The sequence below is a fragment of the Macrotis lagotis genome, chromosome 6, assembly GCF_037893015.1.
Source record: "Macrotis lagotis isolate mMagLag1 chromosome 6, bilby.v1.9.chrom.fasta, whole genome shotgun sequence".
NCBI classification, from domain to species: domain Eukaryota; kingdom Metazoa; phylum Chordata; class Mammalia; order Peramelemorphia; family Peramelidae; genus Macrotis; species Macrotis lagotis.
The window spans coordinates 81604119-81623640 of record NC_133663.1 but is presented as its reverse complement, the minus strand read 5'-3'; the positions used below and the strand labels follow the sequence as shown (position 1 = coordinate 81623640).

At 42.5% G+C, this 19522-nt stretch overlaps 1 protein-coding gene across 2 annotated transcripts in view; it reads right to left on the bottom strand.

Moving 5' to 3' along the window:
• Window positions 1-13025: 13025 nt before the first annotated feature.
• The window catches only part of PLEKHM3 (pleckstrin homology domain containing M3), a 224128-nt gene continuing 217631 nt past the window's right edge, over window positions 13026-19522 (bottom strand). For both annotated transcript variants that reach the window (XM_074191504.1, XM_074191503.1), the window contains one exon: window positions 13026-19513. In XM_074191504.1, coding sequence (XP_074047605.1) covers window positions 19336-19513 — 178 coding nt within the window. In that variant the 3' untranslated portion in view covers window positions 13026-19335. The remainder of the gene's footprint in view (window positions 19514-19522) is intronic.

Genomic DNA, 19522 nt, shown 5'->3' with positions numbered 1-19522 from the left:
AGCATTTTCCCCAATGTCTGCAATTTGTCTTCTCTTGTAGACATGGTAGCAGGTGGGAGATAGCTTGCTACCTCAGCTGTGCCTCACTTGGAAGCAATGAGTAAGCTATTTAGAGCAGTTGACCCAAATGAGAATTTCAATTTACTTCTGCATCAACAATTTGTACTTCTTTCTATAAAAAAGGCTCAAATCCCATTTTGGTGCAAAACACATCTGACTTGGGTATGCATTTGGTGATCTTAATGGGTCTTTAAGAAAATGCTGGTTTATTTTCATAACAGTGAACACTATCTCATGGCAGTGTTGAAACCTTAGATTATTCACTACAATAGGGCTTGGACTCTAAGGCAATTTGGGTGCCCTTGGGTGGGAAATTAATATGCACTTTGTATAGTCTTGTAATATGGGAGGCAATTTTCTATAATACTGCATGAGATGTTCCTTTACAAACCAGAAATAATTTAGCTCAATATTCACTTGGAAAAATTACAATGCTAATAACAGCTCTTCAGTGTCAGAGCAACAGACAGATCTGAAGGAATAGGGTAGTCATGGAAAATGATTACTACCTAAGACAGTCTGTAATCATGACAAAGCCTAGAGGAATTTCCCCCAATGTCTATTGACTTTGATTAGATGGCAGGATCTGAAATATTGTATCTCTCATGAATATGGAATCAAAATGGAAGGGGGCAACATAATATAGTGGAAAAGGTACATGGTAGGGAGTCAGAACACCTGGGTTCCAATTGTAGTTTTACCACCTGTGTGACTTGGCCACTTTCTCTCAATTACTCTTTCTTCTATAAAATGAATAAATATAACAAAAAGAGAATAAAAGTTCTCAAAGGTCCCTTCAAGCTCCAAATCTATGATTTTATGATGTCAAAATCTACAACCCTTTATATCATGGGTGTTCAATCTTTTATTTCGTCTGGACTGCATTATCCAACAAAAATATGTCAAGGGCTGCATAGGGAATTCAATATTTATTTGTGACTACAATGTAACCCATATTACCAATGAGTATAATTATAAAATATAATCATGTAATAAGGTAAATAACAAAAATAATGAGTATTATAATAAAAACATTTACTTTTTAAACAAAAATAAGAACATCGCTTTTTAAAAATGTGAATACTGACTGCTTTTTTTGATGTCAGTGCAACTATATCTCATTTGATAGAGGTTGTAGTGAATATTTTCAAGATACTCATTTGAAATTTTTGTTCTAGTTTTACGTTTTGTGTGCTTCATAAGGGCAAAAATTGTTCACAAATATACATATTCCCCAAAAGAAACATCCTGAATAGGTCATGTTTGTGAAATGTCAAATATTTTTTCTTTAGGCAGGTACAATTTATAAAAGTCTAATAAAGATACTTGAATAAATTTTTCTTTGATTTACATTTCTGATTTCAACTCTATACATTCTCTTTGCAAGTTTGAAGGCAATATGTTCATGTCAGCTGAGAATGGAGTAGCAAATATACTGAAATGCAGTTGGCATTTTCTAAAATCTTGAAATCTATTCTCAGTCTTGTGAAAAAATAGCAATTAATGCTGCATATAATAAAGTTGTCTTTCAATTACGATATGCCATATAATGCTTTAAAATAAAGATCCAATTCCAATTAAACAAAAACAAAAACAAAAACACAATCTAGATGTAAAGTTAGTAGTTACCTGAAAAAATCAATCCAGATTAGTCAAGGGGTAAGCTGGTCTGTGATGTTGCAACACTGGTGCATGAGTTCACCCATTCTTTCATTTTCCAGTTACTCAACACAGGTGGGCCAGGGGTGAGACACACCTGCTTTATATCAAGGAAGATGGTGATAGCCTAGTGCAGTAGAAGAAAGGCAGTGTTTGGTATCAGAGGACTTGGCTTCAAATCCTAGTTGTAGGACCTTGGCTAAGTCACCTCATCTTGCTTGGTCTCAATTTCCTCATTTGTGAAATGGGGATGAAGGGTAGACTATATCAATGATATCAAACTAAATTAGTAATGGATCCCTGCTGGGACATATTGACTTAGAAAAACCTCAAATTAACATTATCTATTTTGTAGTGTACTTTTATTTGTTTTGTTAAACATTTCCCAATTACATTTTAATCTAGTTCCCCTTGACCTCCGGGTAGACTAGATAACTCTAAGGTCCCCTTTAGCTCTATATCTATGATCTAAAGGATATGAACTGAAGGTATAATGGATTTTCCTCATTGTGCAGGTAAATGGACATAAGAGTTTACCCTTTAGACTTTCAGCAGGGTCAGGTGAGGTGGTGGCATCAACTTTCTTCTCTCCATGCAAATCTGAGGATGGAGAAGATGATTACCAGATGAGGAACCTACATTCTGCTGAGTGTGTTTTGCTTCCATATTTCAGAAGAATGTTAAAGAGGGACTTTTTGAGGGAGAGGCTCCTTAAAAACCCACCTCCCCATCCCACAAGTAACTTTAGTGTAGGAAACCAAGGCATTGAAGAAATATGGCATGGAGTTTTATGTGGGAGGTGTCTAGGGGACATTCTGGGGGACCCTTTGGGGAGACCACATTTCTGAATGCTTTGCCAGCTGCCTTTTTTTTTTAATGTGGAAGAATCAGTCCAGGAGATGCTGGGGGAAGGGGTTATTATGCTGAGTACAATTGTCTTGAGGGAAGCAGATTGGCTAGGAGATAGCTATGAATGGCAGCATATCCCTCTAGGGAAGAGAATACTAAGGCAAAGGGTGGAGACCAAAAGCCAAAGACACACTTTGGTCAGGCTTATATGAAGGGCAAAGACATTATTTACTATTATGGCAGTAATTCAGGGCAAGGCATATCAGCTCTAACGCATATGACCCTTTTCTCCTGGATACTTTCTTTTCCCTAGATTTTTGTGACTGTAGTTTTTTCTAGTTCTCCTCTGACCCGTCTAATTATTTCCTCTCAAGTTTTTATTGCTGGCTAATCATTCAATTATCCTCTCAATTCTGGGTGTTCCCTAAGGTGCTATCTGGCCCTCCTCTCTCTATATACACTCTTCCTTAGTGTCCTTATCATATACCATGAAGTTAATTATCATCTTACTCAACAGATGACTCACATTCCCTCTCTTAGTTATAGCCCTGTAGCAAGAACTGCCTATTGGACATTTCAAAATGAATGACCTCAAATACGACATGTCTGAAAAATAATTTATAGTCCCCCCCACCCCAATTTTTCCCTCTACCAAACTTTCCCAATTTTGTCAAAGATATCACCATTTTCCAAGTCATTCTGGTTTATAGCCTTGGTGTTATCCTCGCTTCTCACTCTCTCTCACATACAATATATCCAAATCACTTCCTAAATCTTACGGTTTCTACCTGCACAGTATTTTTCTTGCATGATTTCTTCTCTTCATTCATAATCAATTAACTTAATTCAGATCTTATCACCTTTGGCCTGGACTATTTGCAAGAATTCCCTTCTTCAAGCCTTATTATATTTTCTGTACCATTTTCCATGTAGGGGCCAACGATGTTCCTGATGTGTAGATCTGACTATTAACCCCTAAACTATAAAACCCAGTGGCTTCCTTTTTGCTCCTATGATCAAAAATAAATAACTTTTTTCACTATTTAAAGGATTTTATAATCTGGCCTCTGATTATTTTTCTAGCTTTATATATTATTCCCACTTTTTCACTCTATAGTTCAGCCAAATTGGCCTTCTCTCTTTTCCTGGACAATATTTCCCCTTTGTACAGAATATAGGCCTTCCCTATCTTGGCCTCACATGATTCCCCCACTTCTTTCAAGATGAAACTCAAGTGTTGCCATCTTTGTGACTCAAACAATTCATCAAGAGGCATTTATTAAGTACCTACTGTATGGTGGTATAAATTCCCACATTGGCCAAGTTCAAAAAAGATATGTCTTCTTTCTTACCATCATCTCTGTTAGGAAGTGAGTAGCAGACTTCATCATCCTTCCTCCGGAATCATGGGTGGTTATTCTGCTATCAATGTTCTCATTTAGTCTTTCAAAGTTGTGTCTTTACAAGGTCCTTGTTAGTGGATAAGTTGTTTTCCTGTTTTTGTTGACACGATTAAGCAAAATACTCCACACTGATGAATAAAGGAGTCTCAGAATGGGTGTGTTGGTGTGTGTGTGTGGGGGGGTCTTTGCCATGTATATTTTTATTTAGGCCTGTGTTGGGGGCGGGGGGAAGAGGCTTGGCGGTCGCTTAGAGGGGGAAACATAATCACCTTATAAGGGAATGTTACAGAACTCGGCCCCTCATTGAGTAAGAGTTCATGGGAGGGAGGACAGAGGGGATAAAAGGGTCTGCTGAGAGGTTGGGGGGAGCGGGAATGTGATCACAGAAGAATAAAGACTCATGACCCACCTCAGGCGCTCTGTCTGGTTCTTCCCCCATCAAAGAGTGGGGGCCGGAGGTACCCCGAAGACTCACCACGCGTTGGACTGGTGAGTAAGAGGACGGACTAGCATTAAGAAGCCGGCGTTGTAAATAAAAACCCGGCAAGTGGTGCCGAAACCCGGGACCTGATTTTGCTAGGGAACGTCTGAATCTGCTGGTCGGATTCTCCAGACAGCCTCGGTCGTTTCTGACCGGGAGGAAGGAGAGGGCGTTTACTCTCAGATATTGCCTGAGGGACATATCCCTATTATGTTGACTATGCTTTCTTTCTCTCCCCTTTCTCCTTCTGCTCTAATCACGCTCCTTGCCATGCTGGCCTGTCTGATTGTGCCCTGCTGCCTCCTTCTCTTTTGCCGAACGGGAACTTTCCAGTTCTGCCACCTGTTAGGATTGCAGCCTCGGCTAGTAGACAGCATGGGGGGCCGGAATAGTATTCCCGCCTTTGAGCCGGAGGAAAAAGAGGCCGTTGCAGGGCAGCTTTATAAACTCTGCGCTAAGCATGGCTGTAAATTACCTATCAAGACGTGCCGTGCTTTTGTTGAGAATATCTGGAACATCTGCCCTTGGGTGCAACATAGTGGGATCCAACCAGATAAATGGAAGGTGGTAGGGCAGCAGATGGCCTCCTATAATGACACCTGCCCGGGAAAACTGACCCCCAAGGATTTTACAGTGTATAAGATAGTGGATGCAGCCCTGCATCCCCAGAAGGTGACTTTGGCACGAACAATCAGCACTCAGGTGGGTAGCTCGTTGGCGGGATCGGATTCAGAGAGCTCAGAGGAAGAGGGAAGGCCACTCCCTCCCCTGTATCCGTGGGAGGAACTTAGAAGAAACAATGGGGGAACAAGGGGCCCCCAGGGAGAAGATTCAGGGCCGGAAGTTTCCGAGCGCGGGAAGGGAGGGGTGCAAACAGCCCTCAGGGGTGGCAGGAAGAGGAGCGTGAGTAGGTGGGACCGGGAGGCTGCTGACGAGGAGGGAGAAGTCCGCGCTGATTGGACAGCTGCCGCGCCCCAGGCTTGGCGGCCCAGCCAGGAAACAGAGGCAAAAAATCCCCCGTGTTCCTTGTCCGCCCTTCAGAGATCCCCTCAAGGGCTCCGCCCATCCGGCCTACTTGCCACCAGTGCCTCCATAGCAATAGAGAAAGGGGAGGAGGTGGACTGGGATGACTGGGGCCTCTACCCGGTATTTACGGACCCCCTTACCGGAGCCCGAGACTACCGCCCTGTCCCTTTTAAGATGCTTAAGGAACTTAAGGAGGCAGTGACTAAATACAGCCCAAGCTCCCCTTATGTAAAAAGACTGATGCAAAACCTCTTTGCTACGCACCCTTGGACCCCTGCTGACTTTGACGAAATTGCAGCCGCGTGCCTAGATGCCTCCTTATATTTAGCTTTTAAGGCTCAGGCCCGCAGAGAGGCCTCTAAGCTGGCAAAATCCCGGGGTTATACTCCCCTGGATTTAGCCATTGACCTCCTGTGTGGAACTGGAGCCTATACTGACCCTGCTGTTCAGGCCCAGTATGGCCAGTTTGAGCTAGAGACTGTTAAAGAAACACATGTTGCAGCTTGGGATAAGATTGGAGCCATGAAAGGGGGGAGAGCCACACAGAAGTTGGTTGGGCTGAAGCAGAGAGCAGATCAGACACCCCTCTCATTTGTGAACGAGGTTAAAGAGACAGTGACTCGTATAATGGGAGACACCCCGGGATCTGATCTACTTATGAGACAATTGATTAAAGAGGGTCTTCGCCCCAAAGGGATCGCAGCCATTAGCAGCCTTCCCCCCGATGCTTCATTAGAAGAAATTGTTGACAAATTGCTGGACATGCCCAGCGAGGATTCAATTCAGGCCTTAGTGACTGCCATGGAGAACCGGGAGGATAGCCTCCTGACCGCCCTTCATGGTATGCAGGTGAGACCCACCTGTTTTGGGTGCGGAAAGCCAGGGCACCTCAAAGCACAGTGCAGGCAGCGGCCCCCCTCCACTTCAGTTCCGACCTGTTATTCCTGTGGAAAGCCAGGTCACATAGCCAGGTTCTGCCGATCCAAAGGGAAGTCGGGAAAAGGGAAAGGGAGGGGCCCGGCCGCGGGGCCCCCCCCGTGCTCGAAGACAGCGGCCCCATTACTGTGACTATCCCCGTGAGGGTTGACTATAGAGAAGGGACACAGCAGAGAGAGATCGGGCCTTGGGAAACCTCTATGATTCCCATTGAGCTAAATATTTTCCCAGCGCTCATCACAGGGGCTGAGAGATGTGTGGACTTAGTCACCCATACCCAGGTCATTTTTGGTCCCGGAAGTCCCACATCCGTAAGGGTCACAAACCCCCACCCCTTTCCCACCTTGGTAAAACAGGGCCAAGAGGTAGGAAAGGCGCTGCCCTTGCGGACCCCTCCCGCTCATGTGAACTGGGTCCACCCGGTCAGCTCTGGGCGACCACTGTTAACCGTCACGGTGGAAAATCAGAAGCTCGAAGGGATAATTGACACTGGAGCCGATTGCTCTGTCATAAATAGGGGACAGTGGAGGCGCGAGTGGCCACTCCTACAGAGCCCTCAAGCAGTGACGGGGGTGGGGGGCAATAGATCTGCCATGAAAGCAGCACACGCCCTACGGTGGTCAGCTTTGGAAGAATCTGGACTCTTCACCCCACTGTGCCTACCCAACCTCCCTTATGCATTATGGGGTAGAGATATCTTGAGCCAGCTTAACCTGACACTTGCCACCCCTGATAGCCTGCGGGGAAATTAATTGGGGCCACTCTAGAGATGAGCTTTTCCCCCAGAATAACATGGATTAATAAGAAACCTATTTGGGTTGAGCAGTGGCCCCTGACAAAAGAAAAGCTCATCGCCCTCACAGACATAGTAATGACCCTCCTGCACGAGAACAAAGTGGAACCGTCCCTTAGCCCGTATAACTCCCCCGTCTTTGTCATAAAAAAGAAAGGGGGGAGTTGGAGAATGTTGATTGATCTTCGGGCAGTAAATGCCAACATGGTACCCATGGGGACCCTCCAACCTGGTCTCCCTATGCCCACTGCAGTCCCGCAAGGATGGACTATTATAGTGATTGATGTTAAAGACTGCTTCTATAGCATTCCCCTCCACCCGGAGGACAAAGAAAAATTTGCCTTTTCCCTCCCCGCGATCAATTTCCAAGCCCCCAGTAAACGTTATCAGTTCACCGTCCTACCTCAGGGAATGGCCAATAGCCCCACCCTGTGCCAGCTTTACATGGATACTCTGCTACATCCTATCTTTTTAAACAGAAAGGGGGAGTTGGCAGGTCACTGACCCATTCAGACCTGTCTCAGGTACTATTTACCATGAATTTCCTACAAGTCAGGGATGACGGCACTACAGCCGCCCAGAGATTTTTCTCCCCAAAAGGACATGCTAAGAAAGAACCAACGCTCCTGCCCTCTCCCACCAAGGCCCTACCAGGCTCTAAAGTCATGTGGAGAGATGAAGAGGGAGGTTGGCATGGCCCTGTAACGGTAAAGAACAGAAGACAGGGCCACCTGTCATTTCATCCCGAGGATAAGATAGAAGAGCCAGAAAGATGGCTCCCTGTTTACAAGATAAGAGACCTTGATTAATGCCCAACCCTACGGGGTGAGAGGAATTTCTTTCTTTTTCAGGCCTTCTGATCATCGTAGGGATCCTTGGAGGTGCTCCATCTGAAGGAAATCCGACATGGGGAATACTCCGAGTTATTCCCTCTCCCCTTCCGGTAGCACAGAACTCCCCGATCTACCCTCGCCTGCTAGTGACCAATACATCGATGGGGCTCCCTTCTGCCTCGGTGGGGCCCCTCATGTGTGGCCACAGGGGAAGACATCGAGGATCCCATACCATGGAGGGATTGCCAGATGGCGGGAGGATACCCCCTTGAGGGTGAACAAGGACGCTGATTCTGGGAATCACCCTACTTGTTGTCTGTTTCTGCCGCCTAGCTAGGCGACAGAGGGGCTATATGCTTCTTACTCAGAAAGCCTTCATGGCCATGGAGACGGGGGAGGATCCCCAAGTCTGGCTAGCCGCCATGCATGACGTGTGACACCTAGGGGTAAGACGAGGTAAACCCCAAGACGGGCAACTTCTCCTGACCCAGCCACCTAAGACGGGCAAGGTCCTGGGTTGAAGGAGATGACCTAAGACAGGGTTCCTCGCCCCCGGCGGATCCCCAAGTCTGGCTAGCCGCCATGCATGACATGTGACACCTAGGGGTAAGACGAGGTAAACCCCAAGACGGGCAACTTCTCCTCACCCAGCCACCTAAGACAGGCCCTGAGGGTGTCGGGCGCCTAGGACGGGCAAGGTCCTGGGTTGAAGGAGATGACCTAAGACAGGGTTCCTCGCCCCCGGCTATCAGAGGCCAGTAGAAATGACACCGCTTAAGGCTAACCTCAGCACCGCTTAAGGTCACACCAAGTGATAACCTTGTAAAACAGAAAGGGGGAGATGTTGGGGGCGGGGGGAAGAGGCTTGGCGGTCGCTTAGAGGGGGAAACATAATCACCTTATAAGGGAATGTTACAGAACTCGGCCCCTCATTGAGTAAGAGTTCATGGGAGGGAGGACAGAGGGGATAAAAGGGTCTGCTGAGAGGTTGGGGGGAGCGGGAATGTGATCACAGAAGAATAAAGACTCATGACCCACCTCAGGCGCTCTGTCTGGTTCTTCCCCCATCAAAGAGTGGGGGCCGGAGGTACCCCGAAGACTCACCACGCGTTGGACTGGTGAGTAAGAGGACGGACTAGCATTAAGAAGCCGGCGTTGTAAATAAAAACCCGGCAGGCCTGCCATGAGAAGAGTGTTGGCCTTGAAGTCAGGAGGAGCTGAGTTCAAATTTGGTCCCAGATACCTTACTAGCTATGTGACCTTGAGCAATTATTTAACCCTGATTGCCTCACATCCATGTTCTCTCCAGTTGTTCTGATTCATATCTGGCCACTGGACCCAGATGACTCTGGAGGAGAAAGTGAGGCTGGTGACTTGGCATTCCTCCATTTAAATCGAATTCCCTTGCTTATCATAACACCTACCTGAATTACAAACATCCTAGACCTAGCAATTGTCTTATGTAAGGCCCACTGGGAGCTAACATTGAACATATTTATTTATTTATTTAGTCATTCATTCATTCATTTATTTAGGTTTTTTTTGCAAGGCAATAGGATTAAGTGGCTTGCCCAAGGCCACACAGCTAGGTACATTGAACATATTCAAATCAAATGTTGGTAATAGAGATTTCTGGACAAAAGAACCAAATGGTACATATGAGTTCTTATTTTACTTATAACTTTATAAATAAACATATTTGTTAAAATTTTGAAAATTTGTTAAAATTAATATAAACAAATTAAGTTTATATGATTAGTTACAACAGGGCAATGAGCTAGATTTAAAAAAAAACCTCAATCATCCAGTTGAAATAATTGAATTTGGAGAAAGTTTTGAATGAGTTGAACCTTTTTTCAATTTCTGAACTGCATAATTGTGAATTCACTGGTAGCTCCTGGAGTATTTCACAAATATTGGACAAAGTTCAATAGCTGGAATGTTTCATTTTTGACCCAATAGTCTTATTCCAAATTACTTAGATCAAGTTACTTCTAAGAGTTAGAGTAATATATTGTCACCTCTCTCTCTCTCTCTCTCTCTCTCTCACACACACACACACACACACACACACACACACACACACACACACACACACACATATCCCATACACATTTTCAAACCCTGGACAGAAGTTCTAAATTAGTACTGAGTATAACTGTATTGATTTAATTCGTAGGCGGTAAAGGAGGATAGAAAACAGCAAGTTTTAAATCTTCCACCAATTTTTCATTTAAGTGATTTTTGAGTTGAGATTGGACCTCATTTGTTTAATGAGTGTTTGAATTTGGAATTCATTTTATTTTTGCTTGTTAGTAATTGGAAACTGGGCTATTCCTAAGAATTTCTGTGAACTTCCCTTTCTTTCTTTCTTTTTAAGTTTTTCAATGCATTGGGGTTAAATGACTTACTGAAGGTCACACAGCTAGGTAATTATTAACTGTCTGAGACTAGATTTGAACTCAGTCTTCCTGACTCCAGGGCTGGTGCTCTATCCACTGTGCTACCTAGCTGCCCCTTCCCTTGCTTTTTTAAAGTAAGTTGACCCTTGTGATTTTCCAACAAAGGAGAATGGTAAGATAATACTAGATTGGAGAAGTTTTTCAGGCCTGGGCTTGCTGGTCACCTCTGGAACTTATGAGGACCAAAATGACAGCTTACCTGAGTATAAGAACAGGTAGCAGGAAAAGACTTCCTTGACAGCCCTGTTTGGTAACCTTCAGGGATGACCTCAACACCTCTAGTAACCGGGTTATATTGTTTCAGTGTATAGAAGCATTGGGTAAATATAAGCTCACCTCACCCTGGAGGAAAACAAGGTGTGTACAGGTAAAGTTTTATGGAACAGGAACACTTGGAGCAGCTAGTTCCAAAGGACTTTAAGTATGTGAGAGGGAAAATGGCTCTTAGTGTGAGGTTTTGCTAAAGCAGTAAGTGCTATGTGTCCTTCAGGTAGCACATCCACCTCTCACCTGGTGCCCATAACAAAACAGTTAACGTTCACTTCTTGGCAACATCTTTCTTTCAATCTATCTTGTAACCATCATAAAATAATACTCAAATGCACTCCTGAGAGAAATTCAAATTCACAGTCTCTTCACAGCAGAGAGAGAATAAAATAGTACAAATCTCTAGGTTCTTCTTCAGGTCTCTGAAAATTCGAATATTCTTTTTAATGAAGGTTAGAAAATATCAGAAAAATCTTCCTGGAGCATCTAGACACTTCCATTTATTATAAATAGAGGGAAGATAACATTCCGTAAAACAAATGAAAAGGCAAGAGAATTTTTATCAGCCTCCTGACTACATTGTACACCTAGTTGGTTCTTGTAAAACATTAACTCATTTCTCCTTATCGGTCTTGGTTTCGTGGTGGGGGATGAAGTCCAACAATGTCTAGGCCAGAATGGGTCTGAGTCCTGATTGATTGGCTGAGGGTGGGGTTGGAGTGTGTGGGCTCCGGCTTGTTTTGGTGTGTCCTGGGTAGGACAACTCTGGACTCGGTGTTGACAAGTGGCAAACATTTACCCAGAAGTAGCTTTTCTGGCTTCTCTTTGGGGGAGTGAGTTTACATAGAGCATATAAATGATCCTAATTGAGCAGCTCATGAGCCTGAAAAGCTTTTTTTGGCTAGAGAGGAGCCATACAGGCCGTCCATGGACATCAGCCTGATTTCAGTAAGAGTAGGAACTACTACCTCTGGCAGAGTCCTCACCAGGTCTACCCTCCACTCTGTTCAGCTGGTTATTGTTGTCATTTCAGCGTCTGACTCTTCCTGACCCCATTTAGGGTTTTCTTGGCAAAGATGCTGGAGTGGTTAGCCATTTCCTGCTTCAGCTCTTTGCAGAGGAGGAAACTGAGGCAAACAGGGTCAAGTGACTTGTCCAGGGTCATACAGGTAGTTCCAAGGCCAGATTTGAACTCAGAAAGATGAGTCTACCTACCTGCCCAGTCAATAGCTGCCAGATAACAAATACTTATTAAGTATGTATTACGCTGTAGGCACTGTACCCTAGGGATATAGAAAGTAAAGCTGTCCAAAGGAGATTGGAGCTGTGTAAGTAGCTAGATGCCTACAGGATGGAAGGAGAGACGGAGGGTAAATGGAGGTTAATCTCAGAGTGGAAGACATTAATACCTGGAAAAACCTACAGAGGGGGGATTTGAGCTGACTCAAAGTCCAGGGACAATGGGAGGCACAGGTGAGAAGAAAGAGCATCCTGGGTCTGGGGGACAGGGACTGGAAAGGCAGAGCCAGGAGCTGGAGTTTTTGTGCAAAGAGACCAGTCCGACTTTATCCTAAATGTAAGGAAATGAATCAAGGTAAGAATGGAAAGGTAAGAAGGGGTTAGATTGTGAAGAGTTTTAAATATTAGATGGAAAACTTTATACTTGATGCAGATTTATGCCTTAGGAAAATCACTCTGAGTGGGGGATGATTAGAGAGACTTTAAGCAGGGAGAATAATTGGAAGGTTTACTCTAAAAGCCCAGGTGAGAGGTGATAAAGGCTTTAACTAGAGTGGTGGAAGTGAGTGTAGGGGAGGACACCTATGAGATATTGTAAAAGTGGCAAAGAAAGACCATGTCATCAGAGAGGTGCCGTCATGACGAGCACATGAATTGGATTTGAGCGAGGGGAAGCTGTGCTGTCACCAGCCTCACTTTCTCCTCCAGAACCATCAGGGTCTTGTGACCAGGACCACTGGAGATGGCCCCGGATGTGAGGCAATCAGGGTGAATGACTTGCCCAGGGTAACACAGCTAGTAAGTGGCAAGTGTCTGGGGCCAGATTTGAACTCAGGTTCTGCTGGTACGCTATAAGACTCAAAGCATTAACTATCATAATCTTTAATAAGTCTACAGTATTTCTGAAGCCCAAATCATCATTATGACATTAATGAGTGGAAAGAGCTCATAATAATATTTAATATTGACAGATTTTTAAAAAATCATACCTTTGGAACTGTTAGAATGAAAGTACTTTTACCCCTTGGTATATGCCATTTTTAATAAAAGTAACCTTGAATATACTGGAATAGCATTCAGTTTAGGCTTTTGCCATGTCTGAAGCATTACTATTTTAGTGAAGGAATTATGCGAGGAGAAATTTTTTTTGAATTTTTATTAGGAGATACCTTTACACATTAGGGACTGGTGCACTTAAATTAGGTTACAAATGACCATAAAAACCAGGTGCTTGTCAACAATACAACTTCAATTTCACTTAGACATTATTACATTCAGTTTAAAAGAAAAGCAATGTAGACACAGTAATGAAAAAGTTAAATATAAAACAAAACAATATAAAAAGCTGAAAAGACAGAAAAACATAACCATAAATTAGCACACTGAAAAATAGTTTCTTGCCATAAACACAAGATGAAAATGAAAAATCCTTTATTCTGAATTGTACAAGTACATCTAGCACTCACAGAAATAAAGAGAATAATTACATCGCCCTGAACCAGGAGAACAATATGAATTGCATCTGATAGATTTCTATTTATTCTTTAGTCTCTGACCCAGGACACCTCTATGATCTTACTTTTTTCCTCTCAGTTATTCCTTGTAAACACAGCCTGATGACCTTTTGTTGTGGGTGATCAACTGTTTAAACCATGACTTTTGCCAAAATTCGACTTTAGTCCTCTAGTGCTGAAAACCAGGGAGCTACTTCTGGTGATCTACCACACAAAGCACATGGCAAGAATGATATTCACCCAAAAGGAGTTTGGTTTTCTATTTGGATAGGGTGGCTCTTTCAAAAAAAAAAATTTCTGGGCAACAAAGGAAAAAGATCCATGTGCCCAAATCAATTTTCTGAACATACAACTGTTACAAATTTCACTAGTATGCAGACTCAAATTTGAAGAGCTATTTATCATTTCTACCCATTGGTTCAAAGCCTTCATGCCATCATTGAATTCCCCTGAGTCTAGTTAATTAAAGGGGGGAAAAATAAGAGTGATTAAAAAAAGCTTCAAGTTTAAATTATTGGGTCCTCTGTATTTCCTGGTAAAATGGCCAATATCCTCTCAAGCCAGAATTGGTACTACTTGGCAAAGTATTTCTGACAGGATTCTCTTTGTTCTTTGAAGGTAAGGCACCAAGTTAACTAAGGTGAAAGGTTTGACATGCATCTTGGAATATGCTGCCCTGTCTACATCTCATATGAAGAATGCATCAAGTCAGGTTTTAGGGTAAGGATCCTGAAGGCTCAACGGAATTTCAAGTGGTTTAGACAAACTGTTTAATGAGGGGTTTGGAAGAAGGAAAAAAGACACACAACACAGTACTATAAGGCACTCCTACAGGAAAAGAAAAATAAGAAGGCAGATACAAAGTAGGAGCCATGAGAGCCCACTTTGTCCACTAGCTTCTTCCTAGCTCAAAAGCCTGAATCAGAACTAGAGCCCAGGATCATGGGCAAGGAAGACAAAGGGAGAAAGGCTAGTTTGCAGCAAGATAGTAGAAAATGAAAGATCATCTCCAGCCTGGTAAAAGAGTCTACTTAAAAGGTTCCCTTCTATATGTGCCCCAATTAGGCATTAGGCAGCTTCACTCAAGACCCTTCCTACAAAGAGAGGCAGGCCCTCAATGGCTTCTATTCCCATGAAGATAGCCCAAAGCAAAACCTCAAATTCTGTGAACTATTTATATTTTAAAATATTTTCCATCATGTTGGAGGGGGGTCACTTTATAATAAGCAATGATTTGGAATAATAAAAAAAATGAAAATCCCACCACCTGATAAGTTGATAGTTCTTGCTATTGCTTCTTCATTTCTCTAGCCTTCATTGTTGATGGATTGTCTAAAACTCACCTTTTTTAAAAGAGTATCACAGAGTACTCTAGTATGCATGAAAACAACACCTTCCCTCAAATGGAAACCAATCAACTTCAAATGAAAATCGCATATTAAAGATTTGTGCCAGTAAAACCAAGAACACTTTCTAGTATGAACAAGGCTAGGTGCAGGAACCTAAGTCAAAATCAAATAACAAGCACCAAATAAGACTCATTCACCTGTAATTAGATCCAACCTGTTAATAGGTAGTTACTCTTTCTCAAGAACATAACATGCTGAGATTTAAAAGAACATCTAATTTTCTCCTTTGAGAAAATAGTGACAAGTAGGGATAAATATTAAAATCTCAAGATCAACTTTACTAACAGATACTAGTATTTTTTTTTAAATAGTCTCAATTACAACTTGATTTGGGTATTTCATTTTGTGTCAAATACTCCATAGCTTTTTCCTACTGTGGTTGACAACATTCTCTACTTTTAAATATAATTTTAGGAAAAGGTAAAACGAGAGACAAAGCTAGAGAGTGACAAGAGATGGAGAATTACATATCTCTTTTTACTGTGCTAAATTAAAACTATAATTTCTGGGTTATTTTATAGACCCTAGACTGAAGTTAGGATGATCAAGTTCAAGGTTGCAGTTATGGTTTAGTTATTTCACCAAAGTTGTCAAAAGAACTACAGTTAATAGTTAATAATACAAGCACATATATATATATATATATATGCATATATATATATGTAAATATCTAAAATATTTTTGGCTTTGAAGAAGAAACAGAACAGAACCCAGCTTCCACCAAGAATGTTCCTGTTTTGGAGCTGAGCCACATCTAATTATTTTATAAATGGTTCTGCTATTTTGTGAATATAGAAAATGTATATGATAAGTTAAATCTCTGGGTGGGTTGATGGGGTGGCAAGAAATGATGTTGCATCGGCAATCTGCAATGGATACAGATACATAAAGAGAACTAAAAGAGGGCTTGTCATCTATCAGTTATGAATTTTAAGCTGGCTTGTGGCAGGTGGCTTGGTTAGAAGAGGGAACCTGTATTTTTGATATATGCTTCTGCTTCTTACAGAAGCTGAGGAGAAAGGAAAGAAAAATCCCCTCCCAAAAAGAGTTGGTAAAATTTTAGAAATCTATATTCCTAGCAACTTTTTTTCTGAAGTAATGGAACATTTACTTTTTAGGAGGTTATTCTTTTACTAATAAAATATTCCAAACAAAGAATACACTTCAGATTTGAGGGTGTGAAAATAACTATAATGTTTTGTTGCTAAGAGTCAGAGAAACACAGGTAAGCAATGAAATGTGCTTGGTTTGTTTTTAACTTTGGGGGAAAACTGGACCTGAAAAGAAGACTTCTTTCATTTCAGTTAAGTGATTTTAAGGGCTCTGTGGCTTTCCTGCAGTGGTGTAAATTGAGGTCTATTTAAGGAGCGGGCTTCTTTGCTGCACAGTTTGACTTGCCAATATTTTATACAGATTGGACAATATCACACCCTAAGATGTTTCTGGCACTGGCAGAAGTGATTTCCTTAGGGGATGCACCAGGGAACTGGTTGGCCCTTTCAGTGAAGAAAGGTTCCTCAAACCTGCTGCCAGCTCTAGGAGATTAATTGGCCATTTTGTTATATGCTTCATGTGCAAGATGATCAACCCAGGATGAGAAACAGAACACATGGGGAAAGTAGGATATTCATTCTGCCTTAAGAAGGCAGTGTTCCATGAGATTTGCATCCAGTTTGACTGTTTCCTAACAGAAGAGGCAAAGGTTGAGTGTTCTGCACAAAGCCATTTAATAGACTTGAAAACAGTAAAGAAGCAGCATATACTCTTCCAAGGGTATATTCTGGGATATAAACTGCAACTGTGCCTTTTCACTGCATGTCTGCAATCCTCACCACCAGCAGACAATGGGATGGGAGCGGAGAAACTGCTGAAGGCCTTGGGGAAGCTTCACAACGAGGGGGAAGTTCCAAAACCACTGTCTAGATCTGGGTGGATAACTGCAAATTCACTTTTAGGGCTTCCTTCTGGACCATTTGAAAAGTGGGCTCTTGTTTAGCAAAGCCACTTTTGTGGGCACTTTGGAAAACAAAGCCACTGGGCCCAGGAGGCCAAACTTGTGTCTTTACGCCTGGGAAGATCTGAGATTGGGCAACACTGAATGGATGATAGGGTGGGTTATAAGAGGAGAAGAGCAATCCTACTCCTTGGGTCTCCAAATGCAGCTAACTATGGCTAAGCTTACTAAGAGCCAGGATCACAGATACATTAATTATAACAAAGGCGAAAAATAAGCTACAGTGACAAGGAACCGGGGGTGGAGAGAGGAAGGCACTTTGCCATTGGAGCACATCTGTTTTATAATAAGCAGGTCTATAATTCTCTTGTGAAAGATCATGTTTTGCTATCTTCTCTGAGGCTGGAAAATATAAATACTGTATTTCAGGAACGTGGGGGGTGAGAGAAGATCAGATTGTTTGCCTGTCTGCCAAGTATTTATTTTAAAATTTCCACCCCTTTTCTTTTATATGTTGGGGAGGAGGGGGAGATGGAAGGGAGGTTCGAGTGTTGGTGGGGAAGATAACCTGTTTTTTCAAGAGGAAAAGGCACCATAAGACTTCTTATGAATAGGCTTGGCCTTTTAACAAGTTTTCATGCCTCAGCTACAGCACTCCAGCTACTGTATAATTCAGAAACAAAATGCCTGGTGGTTAGCTATTAAGTTTAACTATGTGGTCTCTGGTATGAGGGACTAGTGCGAGTCGAGAGGGGGCATTGGGGTCAGTTCACTTATTCCTTTGTGTGAGAGTAACATAAAAATACATGTGCTGAGTCCTGGAGGAAGAGAGGAAGAGAGTATGAAGGTCTCATGGAGGGCTCTTTAGGAAACAGAGTGATAGGAAGTTTTAAAAACTCAGCAACAACCAAATCACAAAGAAGCTGAAGGCTTGTGATCTGCACTGAAGTGGAGTGGACCTCCTGAGTTGATTAGGACTTCACTTTTATTATTGTAGGAAGAGTTATTTTAATGGAAGGGAACAGAAACAAACCTTGCTTCCCAGCTATCCCACCTGCCCTTTCTGTCCCAGTGACAAGAGTAGCGTGGCCTTAGTAGGAGCCAGCCTGGGAGCCCCATGGTCCTGCCTAGCAACAGCAAATGAGTACATTTCCTATCTACTCTAGCACATGTGGTTTTATTAAGGTGGATGTTTTTGAGCTTTTTTTTCTTTTTAAGTAGTATATTTATGTCATTACTGATTCTTATATTCTTAGTACTCAAAGAGTATAAATAATATGAAGTGAGAAACTTAAAAAAAAAAGACAAAATATGAGTGAATATGAAGTGGTAGGTTATAGACCCAAATGACACAGCTATGATGGGAACCAAGACAGTAGTTGGGAAGAATTTGTTGGTGTTACAATGAGTTTCCTTTAAAGACAGTGAAGGCATCTTCTCTTAGAGTGGGATTATTATAGACTGCATATGCCAGTCTATTAATTGCAGCATTGGGTAAAATTATCTAATTTCTTCTGACCCCAGTCCCATTTAAAAACCATTAATATCATCCCTGTTGATAGGGCACTGGGTTTTCTATGGCATTTCTGATTTAGCTATGAGTATCATAGCTATGAGTATCATCTGGCATATATGGCCCATGGCTACCCCGTGAAGAGAATGCTGCTGGGATATCAACAAGAAGTTTGATTACAAAGAAATTCATAGATGTATAGACAAGCTTCATAGCAATTTTGGCTTTTGTCAGAAAGCAAAAATGTAAACATTCAAAACAGAACTACCTCCATGGTGAGATCAGGATCAGTACTGTCAAAAGAAGCACCATGGCTTACAAGATGTTCTGCTTTGTTTAGGTGAAATACCAGCAGGGGAATTAGCATTCCTATTGCAGAAAGTGAGATGGGGGACAGAGCCAGTGATAGAGAGTCCTGGAGTCACTGTATTTTGAAAATTTTCCCATGAAACAGATGATGGGTCAACTTGATGCAGTTGCTTCAACTTCTGTGAAGGTTAAAAATAAATAACAAAAAATCACCCAAAGCATGGTTGTTACTTACTAAACAACAACCCCCAGAATGAAATAACAAGCAAGGCAGAAAATGTTTCTGCCTAAAGAACAAGTTAGCTCCTGAGGGCCATAAACAAAAAGTCTGGGACCTCCAAAGCCTCCTGTGCAGACCACCCCTTGTTGGAGATGAAGCAGCTGAAGATCCTGACAAAGCGTAATCAGGTATAGGTAAGTTTCAAGTCACAAAGGCTTCACGGTCCTTCTGACAGTCCCTAGGTACATATGAAAACATATATATGTGTAGATATATATATGTATGTCTATATTTCTAGCTAAAGGATGGACACAGCTTCCTCTCGCAGTATGTGTCTGGCTCATTCAGAAGCTGCTTGACCCCTGTGACCAAAGCAGCAGATCACTCTCTCCAGGCTGCGACTGGCGCTCAGGTGTTGTGGTAAGACAGCTCGAACATGCTGCAGGCCTCTTCTAGACTCTCATCCATGTTGAGTCTCCTCCAGAAGGACTTCTGCTTCTTTTGCAGCTCTCGACGGACACACCGGGGGCAGGGGACTGACTTCACTTTGCACTCAGAATGGAAAACTGCTCCACAACTTTCACACCTGCAAAAT